Below are 20211 nucleotides of genomic sequence, written 5' to 3'. Positions count from 1 at the left end.
AATACAGTGTCACTGTGTCAGGACTGTGGCCACGGGCCTGTTTGGGGAGGGAGGGAGTTTGACCCCAAACAGCCCCCTAGGTGCTGGAGTGTGTGCGGTCAGGCCCACTCCCTCCCTGTGCTTACCTGCGTGTGGTGGACGCAGCGGAATCCACCGCAGACAGAAAAGGAGTCGTTGGGGCTGCGGCGCATCCCGGAAGACGGTGCCGGTCCGCGCAGCAACAGGCGGTAAAATATCAAAGGGTGCAGAGAACATAACCACACCGATCACAGGTGGAGGTAGAAAACCACACCTCAGGATGCGGCCTATGTCACAACACCAGCCTGACAGCAAATGGGGCGTGGCTCCAGCAGAGAGGGACAAGGTCTGGTGTATCCCAAGTTCCAACAAAAAAAAAAACACGAGGCCTCCAGAGAAGTGCAAAATAAAACTAGGCTTGTCCCCAGGATTAGACATAAAGGATCAGAAGTTTCTTGCACGCCTCTACAAGGCCATTGTGAGCGGAAGGGGGATGGGACTTACAAGCCCCTTTCAGCCTCCCAGACCTTTCCGCTGTAGCAATTGGACAGGTTAAGTGGCCAATCCTGGGAGGGGTATTTCAGGAGGTGTGTGTGAATGGTGGGGTGTCGTTTAGTTGGGTTAGGACAGGAGGAGGATGAGGAGGTCCGAGATGCCAGAAGAAGTGCATGAGGAAGGAGCGCAGAGGGTATTGGAGAGGGGGACCCGTGAAGTGTTTGTGTGTAGGAGTGACAAGTGAGTGTAGTGTGAGTAGAAGGAGGGGGTGGTTGTAGTGGTAACTGTGCACAGTGATAGTTGTGATTAGAGGAATTTGTGGGAGTAGGCGAGTAGGGGTGGGTGACAGTAGTAGTGGCAGTAGAGGGCGAAATGGCGAAGTGAAAGTGGGGAAGTGGTGTAAAGGCAGTAGTACTAAGAGGTTGTAGTAGAGAGGCGGTAGTCGTAGTGGAGTAGGAGTAGTGGTAGAGCGGCAGTAGTAGTAGTGGAGAGGTAGTGGTGACAAGGAGGTAGAACAGTAGGGAGCAAGGGAAGAGTGGCACTTTGGAGGTAGTAGGCAGTCGTGACAGTAGTGAGTGGAGGAACTGTGAAACAGGAGGAGAGATAACATCAAAGGGTGGTGGTAGGAAGACGGAGTGTGAGAAGCGAGGGATACACGAGTGGTCGGAGGAGAACATTTGGGGACCCAGTGTAGGGAAGGGTCAGGTGCGAGAGTGTGTGAACGACGAGTAGGTGGAACAGTGTGGGTGTCGGCACTATCTCCAATACCCCAAGAATACAAAGTGGGATGGATCAGGGGAAGTGAAAGGGACCATGGGAGTTAGGCATCCACCGACTCAGGGAAAATACCAATAGTTCTAGCAAATGAACAGACAGATGCGCGTCACTAATCGGTAGTGCCTAACATCCACACTATGGAAGCCTGGCAGAGGGTAAACTGAGGGAAGTAGACAGAGGGGAAAGGCCCTAGCGCCAACTTCCCTGAAGAACCTGATGGGCCTACAGACCTTTTGAATGCAAACCCCAGTTACTCTGGCTGGATTAAATCTAATAAACGCCCTCGGACTATCAGACAGCGTCCGCGTGATTACTTGTGGCCGACGCCCCATTGTGAAAGGCTTTCTCTTCCCAGCGCACTGTGATGTGTGTAGGGAGATGTGCAGCATGGAAGGTAGTGTGAAATGGGTGCTTTTGGAAGATGCAAGATTGGGCATGCAGGGGTATTCCGTGTGGTAGGTGGTCCCAGTCAAAGCTTACAAAGCAGAAGCTCATTTTTACAGGCATTATTTCTCAAACTATGAAGCTTTTCAAATAGTGCCTGTATTATCTGACCATGTCCATGCTAGGTTTTGAGGCATTTGCGTCATGAAGGATTTTGGGAATACCGGGTGTGGCAAATACAGCAAGATAAGGGTTAACTTACCGAATACCTTCTAAAAGTTACAGCGTAAACGTAAACAATATTTCTTCATCTTACATTTAAAAAAAAAAAGCTCCTGCAGGCCATAAACATTTAGTTGTCTTCACACATGGGATGAGAATGTGTGCGTCTCTGGACATGCCGCATGAACTGGAGAGACAGCAACGATCCGTCTGTGTATTTTCTACACTGCAGCAACGGGAATGGATGCGGTCTGATATGCACTTCCGTGCCACAAACAGGGACGAAAACGCATTTTTAAATGTTTCAAAAAACAGACTTGAGCCTTTCAGGAAAATTGCACGCAGTCCCATTTTTTTTTCTGCGCGTGATATTTCTTTAATACTCCGTGTCTGTGAAGGGGATCAGTGCGAAACACACCATTGTTGGAGAAGGCCCCGTGATTGGGCCTGAGGGAATAGTAATGGATGCACGTGGGCAATGCTGCAAAGAGCCTAGGGAGGCCATTGAGCGACGCAAGGTCTACCATGACGTGAACCTGTTCTTAGGCCAGGGCTGGAAGCTGAAACGGCAACGCGTTTGCTTTGGAAGCAAGACAACACATAACCACAAAGGTTCGAATCCTGGTCTCGCACAAAAAAATGGTCTCCGGTATTAAGCATTATAAAAGAACATTTATAATTATGGCGACACATTGGGGTTATTGTTGAGGGTTATGGGGACTATCATATCAGATGGCCATTGGTAAATAGGGTTACAAGACGACGAGATGCTGAGATCCTTGCGTCATAATTTGGAAATATATCAGAGACACTGTACATGCGCGTGATCTTTACTTCTAAATAAACAGCTGTGCCACTGAGAGTTATATGGAATACATTTATCAGTAAGTGGATTCAATTTTTGAGAATAGAAAAAGAATGTATACGTTTTCTGAAGGGAATCGCGCGTGGCTTTCACGCGAACTGTAGCAGTAGCCGGTGAAACAGCAACAGCTGGAAAACAAAACAGCACAAAATGGCCACACCATGCATGAAGCAATGCTGGTCTCGCGATTAATGAAGTAGAAAGAGAGTGGGCGGGGTCGGCCAATAGAAACACACATGTATCAGGGAAAATAGCACATCCCCCAGCAGCTGAGATGAATGATCTAGATGACAGCTGCTGTAGCAGAATGTTGCATTACGAGTCTGAAGATAACTGACCTAAGGTAAAGCACAGTAATGTAAGGGGTGCTTGGGCATGAAAGGCCTGGGCATTGGGGTTGGTGTGGTCTGAGAAGAAACCTGTAGTAAAGGACTCTGGTGAGTGTTGGGGTGTAAAAACTTTCCAGATAGGAAGACATTCTGCTGACTATTGGGGGATAATAGGTCGTATCTGCACTTTAATGGCTACACAGCTTGTAACATAGTGGGACATTCCAGACAGTGTTTGAAGTTGAGGATATCATCCCAGGAACATTGTAGTACACCATGTTAGTAGTACACTACGGTTGTCTATAAAGTGCGTTGTAACCTGCAATATTAGAAGGCTTAGGCCACTATGGTTGTCTGTTGAGTGATTTGTGTCCTGGTATATAATAAGGTTTAGGCCACTATGGTTGGTGTTGTGTGATTTCTGGCATGAGATATAAGAAGGCTTAGGCCACTATGGTTGGTGTTGGCTGATTTGTGGCATGGTATATAGGAAGCCCTAGGCCACTATGGTTGGTGTTGGGTGATTTCTGGCATGACATATAGGAAGGTGTAGACAACTATGGTTGATGTTGGGTGATTTGTGGCATGGGATATAGGAAGGCGTAGACCACTATGGTTGGTGTTGGGTGATTTCTGGCATGACATATAGGAAGTCTTAGACCACTATGGTTGGTGTTGTGTGATTTCTGGCATGAGATATAAGAAGGCTTAGGCCACTATGGTTGGTGTTGGCTGATTTGTGGCATGGTATATAGGAAGCCCTAGGCCACTATGGTTGGTGTTGGGTGATTTGCTGCATGAGATCTAGGAAGGCTTAGGCCACTATGGTTGGTGTTGAGTGATTTCTGGCATGACATATAGGAAGGCGTAGACAACTATGGTTGATGTTGGGTGATTTATGGCATGGGATATAGGAAGGCGTAGACCACTATGGTTGGTGTTGGGTGATTTCTGGCATGACATATAGGAAGTCTTAGACCACTATGGTTGGTGTTGTGTGATTTCTGGCATGAGATATAAGAAGGCTTAGGCCACTATGGTTGGTGTTGGCTGATTTGTGGCATGGTATATAGGAAGCCCTAGGCCACTATGGTTGGTGTTGGGTGATTTGCTGCATGAGATCTAGGAAGGCTTAGGCCACTATGGTTGGTGTTGAGTGATTTCTGGCATGACATATAGGAAGGTGTAGACAACTATGGTTGATGTTGGGTGATTTGTGGCATGGGATATAGGAAGGCGTAGACCACTATGGTTGGTGTTGGGTGATTTCTGGCATGACATATAGGAAGTCTTAGACCACTATGGTTGGTGTTGTGTGATTTCTGGCATGAGATATAAGAAGGCTTAGGCCACTATGGTTGGTGTTGGCTGATTTGTGGCATGGTATATAGGAAGCCCTAGGCCACTATGGTTGGTGTTGGGTGATTTGCTGCATGAGATCTAGGAAGGCTTAGGCCACTATGGTTGGTGTTGAGTGATTTCTGGCATGACATATAGGAAGGCGTAGACAACTATGGTTGATGTTGGGTGATTTGTGGCATGGGATATAGGAAGGCGTAGACCACTATGGTTGGTGTTGGGTGATTTCTGGCATGACATATAGGAAGTCTTAGACCACTATGGTTGGTGTTGTGTGATTTCTGGCATGAGATATAAGGCGGCTTAGGCCACTATGGTTGGTGTTGGCTGATTTGTGGCATGGTATATAGGAAGCCCTAAGCCACTATGGTTGGTGTTGGGTGATTTGCTGCATGAGATCTAGGAAGGCTTAGGCCACTATGGTTGGTGTTGAGTGATTTCTGGCATGACATATAGGAAGGTGTAGACAACTATGGTTGATGTTGGGTGATTTGTGGCATGGGATATAGGAAGGCGTAGACCACTATGGTTGGTGTTGGGTGATTTCTGGCATGACATATAGGAAGTCTTAGACCACTATGGTTGGTGTTGTGTGATTTTTGGCATGAGATATAAGAAGGCTTAGGCCACCTTGGTTGGTGTTGGCTGATTTGTGGCATGGTATATAGGAAGCCCTAGGCCACTATGGTTGGTGTTGGGTGATTTGCTGCATGAGATCTAGGAAGGCTTAGGCCACTATGGTTGGTGTTGAGTGATTTCTGGCATGACATATAGGAAGGCGTAGACAACTATGGTTGATGTTGGGTGATTTGTGGCATGGGATATAGGAAGGCGTAGACCACTATGGTTGGTGTTGGGTGATTTCTGGCATGACATATAGGAAGTCTTAGACCACTATGGTTGGTGTTGTGTGATTTCTGGCATGAGATATAAGAAGGCTTAGGCCACTATGGTTGGTGTTGGCTGATTTGTGGCATGGTATATAGGAAGCCCTAGGCCACTATGGTTGGTGTTGGGTGATTTGCTGCATGAGATCTAGGAAGGCTTAGGCCACTATGGTTGGTGTTGAGTGATTTCTGGCATGACATATAGGAAGGTGTAGACAACTATGGTTGATGTGTGGTGATTTGTGGCATGGGATATAGGAAGGCGTAGACCACTATGGTTGGTGTTGGGTGATTTCTGGCATGACATATAGGAAGTCTTAGACCACTATGGTTGGTGTTGTGTGATTTCTGGCATGAGATATAAGAAGGCTTAGGCCACTATGGTTGGTGTTGGCTGATTTGTGGCATGGTATATAGGAAGCCCTAGGCCACTATGGTTGGTGTTGGGTGAATTGTGGCATGGGATATAGGAAGGCCTAAGTCACTATGGTTGTCTGTTGAGTAATTTGTGGCGTGGGATATAGGAAGGCTTAGGTCACTGTGGCAGTGTTTGGTCATTCACGGCATAGGATATAGGAAGCATTGGGCCAATATGGTTGTGCATTGGGCGATTTGTGGAATGGGCTAAAAGGTGTTGTTTGCGAGAAAGCCCTGAATGTAGGTGGTTGCTGTTGTTGCTGGGCACTCCTTTGATACAGTAGAATCGTGTACACTGCAGTTAATGTATGGGTGTGAGTTCTAGGGTATAGTAGCTCTTCATTTGTTGCTGCTTGATCTTGAAAATGTGTTAATTTAATGAAAGCCATGGTATACCAACAGGCGGGGTGAAATGAAAGTGACAATGCTGGGGTCTGTACTTTGTGAGGCGTGGCCTGTTACACCACTGTGCACTCACACCTGGGGCCACCATCATGCTCTTCAAGCAGAGGTCCACCTTCGAGCACGAGAAGCAGCTTATTTAGTTGGGCAAACTCAGTGTCCAGTCAATATGTCTAATGCATTTTTTCGAAATGCAAACATGTCGAAAAAATAAAGTCGAAAACATTTTTTTCGAATGTATTCTTTTTTTATTTAATACGTTTTTGGGGGGGTTTTGTAAGAAAAATAAAGTGTTAAAGAAAAAAAACTGGGGTTTGGGAGGGAAGGAACCCCCCTCATAAAAAAAGAAACATTCAAAAACATTTTTTCGACTTAATTTTTTAGACATTTTTGCATTCGAAAACATGTAATTCGAAATATTCAATATAAACCGGGCAACTCACATGATCTGGCTTCCCTGTTTAGGCGGGCACAGCGGATCCCTTTAGGGCAGTGGATTCCTTGGGTGGCAGAGGGCACAGCAGGCAGTGCGGAGTGGAATGTGAAATGACCCAAGCAACGGGTGGGGGGGGGTGAAGAGGGCAGAACGCAGAGGAATCCCGTAGGGGCACTAAAGGGCCACCCTGTTTTGTGGGATTTGCATGGCGTGCCGAATGCCTGACCCTCAAGGCACTCACACCAGGGGAGCCTGCTGTTCTACATGGCCCATCCCTGCCGCGCCCCTGCATCCATGCCCAGTTCCTCCCTCTCCCCCGGCACCCTCAGCAGATGATTAATAATGGCATAAGCAGTTACAGACCTGGGGCCTTGAGAAAAGGCACACACTATTATTCCATCACCGCAGAGTGATTGCTCAATCGCCTCTCGTTGGATGCATCAATTACAGGAAAATACCTGCAAAGCGTTGCATGGCCGAGGTGGAGACGGTGCACAGCAGTTGGAAGAAGCATTGGCAAAGCCAACAGTTTGGGCTTTGGTGTAGCCATGGGATAGGCACTGCCGTCATGATATTACCTGTCCACGACATGGCAACGGTGCGATTATCAGGACCTATTATAGCAGTGCCTGATACATCCACAGCTAAAACAGAGATGCAACAATTCTTTGTCATTGCTTATTCATACATGAACTTCAGTGAAAGGAACAGAAAACCACCAAGTGGCTGGATGCCCACCTGGTTATGGCATGTCTATCACACCAGCACAAGGTTACAGCTGCAATTAAGCCATTAACTCTCAGCAGACAGCTTAGAATTAATGCTGGCAGACCAAAAAGATCCCTGGAGGATGCGCTGTGGGTTAGGAGGAGAGCTAGTGGGCGGGACTATCCACAGGGATTGGCATGGGTAGTCAATGTGTGGGTGAATACGCAAAGAGCACCCTCAAGCTGTGTATCAATCCTCACACGTTATCTCCCTCCTAGCTGTTCTCCAATGCAATGGATTTCGATAATAAGTGGTGCTTGGTTTCTGCATTCGAGGGCACTGCGCATGAATGGCATGTCATTGTGGACAAGAACGGGTGTATGTTTGAGTAATTGTGAGCCCTTGTGTGGGTCGATGCCGGTTGCTATCGACACCTAGGCAACAGCCATGTATAATAGCCGCTCTGCAGCTCACAAGCACTCTGTGCCCTGTCCACCTCATACTCAACTGTCTTTTTGGCTAGCTAGCTTTGCACTTCCTTCCGCTGCTGTCCCTCCCCTCCACTCCGCCCACTATTTGCCCATGTAATAAGGGTGACCAGACGTCCCAGTATTTGCTGCTCTGTCCCCCTTTCTCAAGATTATGTTTCCATTGCAATCTGCAGTGGTCCCAGTTTTTGGTAGCTGGTCTTCAGAGCTGGCAGGCAGGAATGCACAATCTCGCGCAGAAGAAATGCTGCATTTTACAACTTAAGATAGTGTTAGTTTGTGATAAATTAATTATAAAATATGTTTCTTTGAACAGTAAGACTTAATTCCCCTTTTCTCCAAATGCTACTGAGGTGTAGCGCCTTGCCAGCCACTTTCAAGAGTTAGTTCTACTTTTATGTTAGTTGCCCTGTCCCTGTTATTTCCTTTTTAAATCTGGTCACCCTACATGTTATCCTAGTGTGCTGTGCAGATTTGGGGCCGTGTGGAGCCTGCATACTGTTGTGGTAGCCCCGCCGGGGTTCCCCTGCTAGTGCCAGGTCATCCCCCACCCCACCAGGTTCTTGTGGGCAGATCATGCCATCAGTCGTGCTATGCAAGGCATTACATCCCTTGGGGCACGACTGTGTGTGCATGTGGGTGCTAATGCTTGCAGATGGCGGCTGCTCATTATTATTATGGTATTTATTGATCACAGACCTAGCTTCGAGAAGCAACGCAGCGCTTTACAGAGGGATCCATGCAACCTTGTCACATGCTTGTATCCTTCGGTCCCACTGGGGCGAGCACGCAGGTGTGTGTCGACTCGTCATCTTTCTTCAGGCCCATCACCTCACGTGGTGGGGCATGCATGCGTGTGGTGTGGGAGTTGTGTTGATTTGTTTCTGGATCTCCATCACACTGGCTGCCGTGAGGTGTGCACATCCCCATGCAACATGCTGACGCACTGCTACTTGAAGCCCAGCTGGCATATCGTTACTAGGCAACTTCTCCATCGACAGTTGGAGATTATTTGTTTCTGTGCCAAGCAAGCCAGCTAGGATTCTGCTCTCCTCTTTCGGGGTTCCTCTTTCCCTGGACTGTAGGTACACTGTGTTCTCAGGTTGAACACTCTGAGTGTGAGATACATTTTTGGTGCAGGTGGGATTCACGTTGCTAGAACTTGTGGCTAAAATGGCGTCCTTTTAGTTGGTGACTGTTGCTTAACCCAGACTGTATTCTTCTGCTTGACATTGCAGATATGTGCGGCCCGGTGGAGGATTTGTCCCCAATTTCCAGCTATTTGAAAAGGGAGACGTAAATGGGAAGAAAGAACAGAAATTTTACACCTTCCTGAAGGTGAGTGTGATTGCATGCCATCCCGGGGTGTATGTACAGTTTTTGGTGAAGTTACCGGGGCTGCCCTAGTATATGTAGATCTCCAGGAACAACCTCTCAGCACACATATTTGCCACATTTGCTACAGCTTGTCATGCTGTATTTTCTATGCAGGGGAGATACGTTTGAACATTCAATATTACACGACCTGGGACATGTGATCAATATATTGATGCACTTTCAAGCCCAATTTATTTAATCCGTAGGTGTTTAGCCAGTGGGGTGCAGGTTAACATTTTTTTTTTTATTGTATTGTCTAAAGCACGGACCTCGCTCGAGAGCAGCGGAGCGGTATATACAGAATGTGGGGAGCCAGCCTTTGGGCTAGCAGCTTTTAACAGTAGCACAGCACTATGCGTGGAGGTCTATGTGTCAGTTAGTACACCTATTGGGATTAGTCCGTGGTCAGCAGAGGAACAGCAGCACGTTCAGAGAGGCGTTCACTGTGCAAGAGTAGAGGGCGAGTAGGGAGGGGCTAAAAACAGGTACTTAAATGAGGATGACAGCAGGGCTGCAAACGCACCAACTATAACGGGTGGAAAACTATTATTGTTATTATAAGGGTATTCATTGAGTGCAGCCCCAGCTTTGGGAAGCAATGGAGCATGAGTTGACTAACCAGATTACTGAATTCAATTAATCATACAATGCAAGAAATGAACATTTGATTGAAAATTGCAAAAGACTGCTCCAAAGTGGATTGCGCCTGGCACAACCCAAGGATCATGATCACTATTGCATTTCTGATTTAATTGTAGAATACAATAGGGAGATCCTAGCACCAATGAAAACATATGCTGAACTTCTTATAGCCGAAGAATCACGGCAACCCATTCCTTGCTTATTCAACGTTGGGTATATGGAAAAAGGCCACCTATTCAATTATAGAGTACATGGAAATGGTCGACGTGTACATCATATCAATGAATTAACAGACATATACAACGTTTCAGTGTTCTGACATGGTCATCTTCATCAGGACCAAAACGAGAAGTCTTTATTTAGTACCACTGATGCATATATTATATGATATGATAGTTTATTTATATAGTGCCTATACACAATGTGTTTCAAAGCGCTTCAAGGCAAGGGAGGGAACAAGGGGAAATACAATGACATTCTTACAGGCCATGAACAACAAGAATGTGAAATTAACTATCGTACTCGGCCTGACGACATTTCAGATGGTGCAAGAGCTAACACATAGATATGGAAGGGAGGGGGAGAGTGGGAAGGAAGGTAAACAGATAGGGGACTACCGTACTAGGCCTGACGACATTTCTGGTAGAGCTGGAGGTTAACAAAAAGGTGAGGGAGAGGGATGCAGAAAGGGAGGGGGAGGAACAAAACAAGCGACTAACATACTAGGCCTGACAACATTTTAGATAGTGGTGGGGGGGGAGAAAACAAGTAGGGCGGGTGAGGAGACAAACAAGGTTGCTATCATACTAGGTCAAGGACAATTCTGATAGAGTAAATGCATAGAAGAAAATAAGGGGAGGAGGAGAGAGGAGGAGAGAACAGAGAGTGACCGGTGAAAAAGTGGAGAAGCAAGAGGGGAGAGAGAATACAATTGCAGAAGTCAGTAGTAACACATAATGTTGCGAGAGAACAGCAAATGCAAGCCAGGATTCAAGATGAAAATTGGAACAGCATGATTCAAGACCACCATGAGTACAAGATGCTGGGGAAGTCCACCATGAGAGTTGAGAGAGGGTGACGCGCTGTGAGTCAATGGAGTCCATAAAAATCAAATACCAGCATTGGCAAAAGCCGTTGATGCTGAAACCAAGGGGATTGGCCGATTGACACAAACCCAAAACTAAATAACAAATAAGACAAGAAATGAATCACTATGGGACCTTCATTGTGTACTAATGATGTTAAAATTTTCTGTAAACCATTTGCTTACACACTTGTAAAAGTATTCAAAAAGATGTGCCCAGGGCCACCTTGAAAAAACAAAGATAACCAATCAGTGCAACTTCCCTGTTCACCTTTTTTGAAAAATATTATTTAAAGAATTAAAAAGGGAGCTTACCGCTCTCAATATTGACAGACTATTTTGCATGGACCTGGCAGGACGAATCAAGAAACCGAATGGATTAGCCTAGGGACCACTATGTGCCCATCCAAAGAAATTATTTGTTCAAACGGAGCATAGAAATGAACTGCAGATAAACTACTGCCAGAAATCATCTATTATCTATACACAGGCAGTATCACGCGATCACAAAACGATTGCTGCAGAAAAATCAAAATTCTATGCTAACAGGATTACCGAGGCGGCATGCTCCTCTCGGGAGTTGTCTAAAGTTGCAAAAGAGCGTTCGTCCCATCCTCAAAGAATGATTGAGAATACGCCTGATTCTCAAGCAGTGTGATGCGATCAGTGCTTTCTTTTCTGACAAGATCAGTGGTATTTGGCAGGCCATCATCAAAAGGAATCTGGTTTCTGATGATGACACCTTGATGGTTAGCCATCCCAGGGAGGCGGTTACATCTAATCCAGCTGGGGTTTTTCAGCTGGAATTTATTGATGATGCTACTGTTGTAGGCACCTTAAATGTGCTTAAGTCAGTTTCTCCTCTTGATCTGATACCCCTTTATAAATTAAAAGCATTCCTATGATTACTGCGGCTCTACAATTCTCTTTCTCCTCAGAGGAGATTTCTGCTCCCATGAAGCATGCATTGGTCACTCCTCTCCTAAAAAAGCCACACCTCAGTCCTACTTTGGTTGATAATTACCAGCACATTTCTTTGTTGCCAGTTTTAATGAAGCTCATGGAGGCTGTGGTCACTCTTCTTTTTCACCAGTTCTTGGAAGCCAATAACTGTCTGCATTAGTTTAAATCAGGCTTTAGGCCCATGATGGGCATGGAATCAGTCATGATCTCACTCTTGGATGACCTTGTATTTCTCCAGGACTGCCGAGGGTTTGGAGTGTTGATCCTCCTTGGCCTCTCCATGGCCTTTGATACAGTTGATCATGGCATTCTGTTGGCTCGCCTGGAGCAGGTGGGGATTACAGGCACTCATCTGGAATGGTTCAATTAATTTCTTGCAGCGTCCACTCAAACAGTCTCTTTTCAGGCGTGTTGCTCTCTCCCCTCAGCTCTTGCTTGTGGTGTTCCCCAGGGGTCAGCCCTTCCCCTCTTTAATTTAACCTGCACTTGTGCCCATTGGCAGGCCTTATTTAGAAGTTCAGAGTCCTGTTTTATACCTACGCCAATAACACACATTTGGTTTTGGAATCTCCTACGACTGAGCTGCCTGCTAAACTAAGAAATTGCCTCACCGCTATAGGCAGGTGGATGTCTGCCAATTGGCTTAAACCTAACAGGGAAAAAAACAAAGTGTTGATGTATGGTCCCAGGTAGGTATTAGTTCCTGGAGATCTCAGTTCTGGCCTGACTCTGTCAGCCCTTGCCCTACGCCCAGCATGTCTGTGAAATGTTTAGGAGTGAGGCTTTTGCCCAGTGGCTCTCATCAAGACCAGATATCAGCTGCTGTAATGCTAGTTTTGGCAAACTCAAAGTCTTGAGAAAGATTTTACCATTACTGCCGACTGAAAGCCGGTCCAAGATAGTCACTTCTGCGATAGTGGGATGGCTGGACTACTGCAATGCGGTCTATTTAGGGCAGCCAAAACATCAGATCCAGCGACTGCAAGTACTTCAAAATTCAGCAACCAGATTGGACCTGAATGCCCCTAGATTGGCCCCTTCTGCCTAGTTGTGGCACCAACTTCACTGGTTTCCAGTGAAGGCCCTAATTGAGTTTAAAACTCTGTTACTCATCGGGCTCTTCATGATACGGGTGCCAGCTACTTGAACAGTAAGGTAGAACGCTACCATCCCACTAGATGTCTTTGTTCATACTCACTTGCACTTGTCAGAGTACCGAGGTATCAGGGGGCCTGGCTAGGTGGCCACTCCTCAGTGCTATGGAATGGGCTCCCCTTATCTCTGAGAGCCATTGAGGAGTATCTTCCTTTCTACAGGGCACTTAAGACCTGTCTCTTCTATAGTAATTATTTTTTCATGGTTAGGGCTACCCCTTTATTGTCTGCCAGTGTTCAGCGCCTAGACGCCTAAGGGCCTTGGTTGCGCGTTATACATTTTGTTACATTACAAGTAAAAGGTTAGTAAGACGAGCCATAAAACGATCGAGAGCAATTAAGAGATGCAATTTAAAACAATGGATAAGAAAGGAATGTAAGAAAGAGTACACATTTAAAAGGGGAAAATCATAAAGAGATGGATTAGAAAGAGAAACAAGGAAAGGATAAGAAAAGGAAACAATAAAATGATCAAATATTTAAAAGGTAACAATGAAGGGTACTGGGATTACAACAAGCATCTACGGATTAGGATTGGTCACAAGAATGTATAAGAGATAAGAAAAGACAGAAATAATAATAATGTGTTATAAATAGATACAACGAAAGCATAAACTATTGCAAAGGGAAAGAATAACAGATTATAAGGGGAAGCAGTAAAGGGACACAGGATGGAAAAGTAGCCAAAAAAAGAAATTAGGAAGAACAATGGAAGAAAAGGGAGGAGGGCAAAAAACAGTGAGTGAATGGGGTCTAAATAGACATATTTAAATATTAGGTGGTTAGAAAGGTAAACAAGAAAAGGATAAATGATGAAATATGTGAATCATAGAAAGCTTTCCATCATCAAAGGAGACAGCGAAATGACCAACGATTAAAGGTAATAACATGCAATGGAAAAATAAGGGACCAGGATGGAGCAATGATATATATCATTTGGTTTTGTTATAGTGTAGTAGTTGCCGTTTGCATGGTTTCTTCGTTCTTCTGTAAAAAGGTGGGACTATCAGCGATTAGTGGGAAGATGGGGAGCAGTGCAGAGGTCATCGCTAGATCTGCTGCAAAGAGTGGTCGGGAGCTACCATTGCCTGCTTGCTGGTGTGCATATGCATTGCGGGCAGTGGCAACTACCATTGCATTTGCGGGTGTGCATGTGCATTGTGGACAGCGATTGAGGAACAATTTAAGGGTAAGAAGCTCAAAACGGAAATCAAATAAATATAAGTGGTTAGACAGGGAAGCAATACATTAATATGGGAATAAAAGAGAAGCAATAAGCAATTAACAGATAGTACATTGCAAAGGGTATGGGTTATGAGAGGTAAACAAAAAAGAACTAATGGTAGAAACGGAAACAGATACAGATACACACAGAGATTTAAGCAATCAAAAAGAACAAGAATGGAAACAACACAACTTGTTGAACCTGGAAGCCAAAGAAGAAATATGTTGTCACAAGGTACCAACGTTTTTAGATTAAAGTAGGGTAAGAGAGTGTGATTAAATAAAGTTTGAGAGATCAATGTATTAAAAAAGATGGACTCATGATGATCGGATGGTGCTCTCAATTAGGGTTACTCTAAGACAGGGTTCTGCAACCTTTGGCTTTCTAGATTCTTTCATTTACAACTCCTATCAGCCATAGTCAACTGGGAGAGGGCTCATGGGAGTCGTAGTCCAAAACAGCTGCAGAGGTGCAGCCAAGATCCCCTTCAGCTCCAGAACTGTGACACATACCTAAACGTTGTTCCTAAACACCTAACCAGTTCTCCTGTCTTCTTCCTTGCAGAACGCCTGCCCACCGGTTGGCTACAGCTTTGGCAATCCCACCAACCGGCTCTTCTGGGACAACATCAAGGTCAATGACATCAAGTGGAACTTTGAGAAGTTCTTGGTCGGCCCAGATGGGAAGCCTGTGAAGCGCTGGCACCCACGGACCAACGTGTCGGTGGTGAAGAAAGATATTGTGGAGTACATACGCTCTACAAGAAGCCCACAGAAGAAGATCTTCATGCAGACAGAAACCAAGTAGAAGTCCAGAGCTCAAGCAGAGGAGGGGAATGGTGGAGAATGTGTCGAGGTCGGACAAAAGCTGAGGGGACAATATGTCAGGATTGGTCAAGAGTAGGAGAGAATGTCTCTGGGCCAGCCCAGAGTATGGGGAAGAATGTGTCTGGGTCAGCCAAGAGTATGGGGGGGAATGTGTCTGGGTCAGTCAAAGGTATTGGGGGTAGAGTATGTGTCTGGGTCAGCCAAGGGTATGGGGGTAGACAATGTGTCTGAGTCAGCCAGGAGTATGGGGGGAATATGTCTGGGTCAGTCAAGAGTGTGGGGGGTAGAGCATGTGTCAGGGTCAGCCAAGAGTGTGGGGGGTAGAGCATGTGTCTGGGTCAGCCAAGGGTATGTGGGTAGAGAATGTGTATGGGTCAGCCAAGGGTGTGTGGGGTAGAGCATGTGTCTGGGTCAGCCAAGGGTATGGGGGTATAGAATGTGTCTGGGTCAGCCAAAGGTGTGGGGGGTAGAGCATGTGTCTGGGTCAGCCAAGAGTATGGGGGGCATGTGTCTGGGTCAGCCAAGAGTGTTGGGGGTAGAGCATTTGTCAGGGTCAGCCAAGAGTGTGGGGGGTAGAGCATGTGTCTGGGTCAGCCAAGGGTATGGGAGTAGAGAATGTGTCTGGGTCAGCCAAGGGTGTGTGGGGTAGAGCATGTGTCTGGGTCAGCCAAGAGTATGCAGGGTAGAGAATGTGTCTGGGTCAGCCAAGGGTGTGGGGGGTAGAGCATGTGTCTGGGTCAGCCAAGAGTATGCAGGGTAGAGAATGTGTCTGGGCCAGCCAAGAGTATGGGGGGTAGAGCATGTGTCTGGGTCAGCCAAGAGTATGTGGGGTAGAGAATGTGTCTGGGTCAGCCAAGAGTACGGGGGGTAGAGAATGTGTATGGGTCAGCCAAGAGTATGCGGGGTATAGTATAGGTCTGGGTCAGCCAAGGGTATAGGGGGTAGAGAATGGGTCTGGGTCAGCCAATGATTTGGGGGGTATAGAATGTGTCTGGGTCAGCCAAGAGTATGCGGGGTATAGAATGTGTCTGGGTCAGCCAAGAGTATGGGGGTAGAGAATGTGTCTGGGTCAGCCAAGACTATGGGGGGTAGTGAATGTGTCTGGGTCAGCCAAGACTATGGGGGGTAGAGAATGTGTCTGGGTCAGCCAAGGGTATGCAGGGTATAGAATGTGTCTGGGTCAGCCAAGAGTATGGGGGGTAGAGCATGTGTCTGGGTCAGCCAAGAGTATGGGGGGTAGAGCATGTGTCTGGGTCAGCCAAGAGTACGGGGGGTAGAGAATGTGTATGGGTCAGCCAAGAGTATGCGGGGTATAGAATAGGTCTGGGTCAGCCAAGGGTATAGGGGGTAGAGAATGGGTCTGGGTCAGCCGATGGTTTGGGGGGTATAGAATGTGTCTGGGTCAGCCAAGAGTATGCGGGGTATAGAATGTGTCTGGGTCAGCCAAGAGTATGGGGGTAGAGAATGTGTCTGGGTCAGCCAAGACTATGGGGGGTATAGAATGTGTCTGGATCAGCCAAGAGTGTGGGGGAGAATGTGTCATGGTCGCCAAAGGCACAGGGAGGTGGGGGGTGTCAGGGGCAGTCGAAGGCACAAACTTCTTGATGGAAATTATAAACAGCCCTGGTTTTTCCAACTCATTTTTATGCCATTTAAATGTTTGTCACACGCTTTTGATAGGAAATTGTCTGATTTCTAAAATATGCAGAGATGGCAAAAAACAGTGCCCGTTGGGACAAAGGTGTCCCTCCAAAGACTGTGACGTGCTGAACCCTTTCATTGGTCGTAGTGTGCATGTGTGTAGGGGCGCAAGTGTGTGATTGGAAAGGTTGTGTCTCTACTGTGGCACTTTGGGAAGTGCTGCAATAGAGGCCGCACAGCATGGGTTGCAGCGGGCTGCCTATTCACGATCCAGCGGGACTGCATGCTTGCAGAGGCCTAGAAGTGACTGTGTGAAAACCAGAATGGGAGCGGGCGTGCAATAGAAAACTGGAGCATGTGTGTATGAAAGTGTGAACAGCAATGCCGATTACATGATGGCGGACAAAACAATGTGAGTGAGTGCTGCTTCCTTCAGACCCAGACTGAGATGCTGTGCGCGTGGCGAATGGCCGAGGAAAGGGCACTGAGGTCCCATCAGGCAGCCCCATACTCACTGGGGCATTTATGATCATGACCAGTCCTGTCCAGAGACACGGACCTGCAATTCCCCCCTTAGAGCCAAATCAAGGAGACATTTCTTAAAAAGGTTCCTCGTGGTCAAGGAGCTCCCTGATTGCAACACAAAGGATATGTAAACAACTCATCCCTGTTTTGTGCCTAAAACCCAAAGGGTGTAAGCGACCTCTAGGGCAACATGCATGTGGTGATATGAGTACAGGGCGGTGGAGGAGGGGTGCCTGGAGAAGTGAGGGGCTCACCAGTATGAAAGGCAGGTCCAAAAGCACGCAGTTGAAGGACCAGCCCGGATCCCAGTGTGGCCCCAGAGCAGCCCTTCTAGTGCATTCAGTCTGCTCTGGGTATCCCACTCTGGGGTGATCACCTCCCAGTCCCCAGGAATCTCTCACTAAACCATGCCATTGTTGCCAATGCAAAATAAAAAGCAATTTCTGAAAACAAGCCGGCATGTGATGTTTTTCTTGGAGTGGAATGAAGGCATGGTGGGTGTGGTCTCAAGGTGCACGTCACTCCTACGTCTGCTCGGAAGTAAAATGTTGCTTTTCTTTCTGCAAATTGGAAAACCATTCAATACAAAATCACATCGCTGCTCTTGAGCTAGATTTGCACTTTACGCAATAACATTAAAATAACCCCTCGCTGCCTCCACCAACAATGCTGTGCTACTGTATAAAATGCTAAGCCCAATTCTGACACCCTCCTGTTGTAAAGCACTCCGCTGCCCTTGAGCTACGTTTGCGCTATAAGAGATAGAATCAAAGATTATGGTTTGCGCTTATAGTGGTACGTATTCTGCTGTTTTAGGTGGACTGTGGAAATGCTGATGTTGGTAATACTAATAATAATAACTTAGCATTTATATAGTGCTACGAACCCTAAGGTATCTGAGCGCTGCTTATTATTACCCACGGTGTGTGGTGCTCATTTATCGACCTCGGAAAGATGAAAGGCTGAGTTTGGCCCTGCCAGGATTCGAACCTGCATCAGGCTCTGAACAAATGTCAAAGGGAGCGCTCTACTCACTGTGCTATCGGACCGGTAGAATGGCTAAACACTGAACACTCTTGAACTTTTCTATCAGGACACCTTGTCCAGCTATTAGCAAATGAAAATGGGACAAGCCTCCTTTATGTACCCTTGGTGCAGGCCATACGGAAGACTGGAAACCCATTTGAAGTGGTGAGGGATATACGGGCATCAAAATATCCAATCCTATATTATACTCCAGAGATAACCAATCTAAGGTCCAGCGATAGGAATGACAGTGACAATGGCTAACCAAGTTGCAGTTTATGAGAAATCTTTGTTCATCTCTTTGCTCTACTGCAGTATCTGGTGTTGCTTTGTCATAGTTTTCTTCCGATCTCCCTAATGACAAATATTCTGTATCATGGGCTGGGAAGATATCTTCCTCTGGGCTTTGGGGTTCCCCAAGGCCCTGCCCTCTGCTCCTTGCTCTTTTCCTTATATATTATGATTCCCTATTCTATTATTCAGTCATTTGACTTTTCTTACAATTTCTCTGCCAATAACCCTCAGATCTCCTTCGCATTTTCTACCTTTTCTGATATACTTAATTCTTCTGTTTCTGATTGTCTCTGAACTGTGAACTCTTGGTTGCTTTCAAACTCTCTTCAATTTAACCTTTCCCAAATTAACTTTCCCCTTTTCCTTATTCTCCTTCATTTATTCCCTTTTATCCTGATTCTCTCTCCTTGTCCATGTTTGCTCATAACTTAGGTGTCGTCTTCGTGCCTTCTTTTTCTTTTTCTTACTAAATTAGCACACAGGAAGGGAGGAGCAACCAATCGGGTTGCTCGATTCGCGGGCTGAATCCCAAGATACAAGCCCACATTCCAAGCAACCTGACAGTTGCTGCCCCCCCCGCAATCTTTCCCCACTGTCCCATCCCCTTTATTTCCCCATCTTTCCCTTCCCCACTTACCGGTTGCCTTCAGCGGTGGCAGCGCCCCCACCACTGCTGCCGCTCTGTCTTCTTTCTGCCGGCCATGGAAATGGAAGAGGGGCTCCGATGAAACCCAGTCTTCCAGCACTGTGGCCGGCCATCTTGAGTGTGTTTTTTGTATGAATGAATATGAGTCGTCCCATTCATTGTTTTACAAAAATTGCTATCAGTACCCCGGGTTTCCAGATTCGAAACCTGGGGTGCTAATAGCCATAAGAACCCAATCCACGGGCTGGAACGAGTGGTAAAGGCACTGGGTGCCTCGTTAAAGGCCCTTGCTATGCTCAAGCCTATTAACTCGGGCCTTGGGCCGTTACCACACGTGCCAGCTCATGGAACGGGTACTTATGGCTAAATTGTTGCACCCATTCGTTTCTGTTGCTTTCAGCTGCTAAAACTCGAATTCTTACACTTGTATTTTCCGTTCTTAATTATTGTTCTGTTTTTCCTGTTGAGGACCCTAATTATGCTCCTGTTCCTCTTGCGCCTATCTTTAATTCCACTATCCATTTGCTTTGTGTGCTCCCGTTTTGCTCTCATACTGCCCTGTCCCTCATCATTTTTCATGGACTTCCCTTTTCTGCTCATCTTCAGAAATGGTTTCTGTGCATTGTTGAGCTTATGGCCCTTAGGAACATGCATATGGAATGGATGGGATTACACCAGAGTAATTCTGAATCCCAATAATTATCTAAAACAGGGTGGTTAGAACAAACATCAAAGGACGTACGCTCAGTCTCTCAATGATCTCCACACAAAGTATGGTCCTTATACTAAATAATGTGTCAGAGTGGCCTCATACTATGGGGCAATAGTGAAAAACCTATCAAGGGTCGGGATTGGTTAAGGGAAACATCTAAGTATATATTTCTATAGGAGCTAGGATTGTTATTGGCTGCCCAGTATCAGGTGGACAACTTATGTCTACCTCTAAAAACACGTAATTTCAGAAACATAACATACAGTTTCTCATTGGTTTTCACACTATAAGGTCCTTTGTTATATGGA

At 46.3% G+C, this 20211-nt stretch overlaps 1 protein-coding gene across 2 annotated transcripts in view; it reads left to right on the top strand.

Annotated features, from left to right (window-relative positions):
- Positions 1-17678, top strand: part of GPX3 (glutathione peroxidase 3) — a 56036-nt gene extending 38358 nt beyond the window's left edge. For both annotated transcript variants that reach the window (XM_069654026.1, XM_069654027.1), the window contains exons 4-5: positions 9026-9125; positions 14797-17678. In XM_069654026.1, coding sequence (XP_069510127.1) covers positions 9026-9125; positions 14797-15039 — 343 coding nt within the window. In that variant the 3' untranslated portion in view covers positions 15040-17678. The remainder of the gene's footprint in view (positions 1-9025; positions 9126-14796) is intronic.
- The last annotated feature ends 2533 nt before the right edge of the window (positions 17679-20211 follow it).

This window comes from Ambystoma mexicanum, chromosome 3q (genome assembly GCF_040938575.1).
Source record: "Ambystoma mexicanum isolate Mex_15411 chromosome 3q, UKY_AmexF1_1, whole genome shotgun sequence".
NCBI lineage: Eukaryota > Metazoa > Chordata > Amphibia > Caudata > Ambystomatidae > Ambystoma > Ambystoma mexicanum.
The sequence above is the reverse complement of the archived record's forward strand: the minus strand, read 5'-3'. Positions and strand labels throughout refer to the sequence as shown.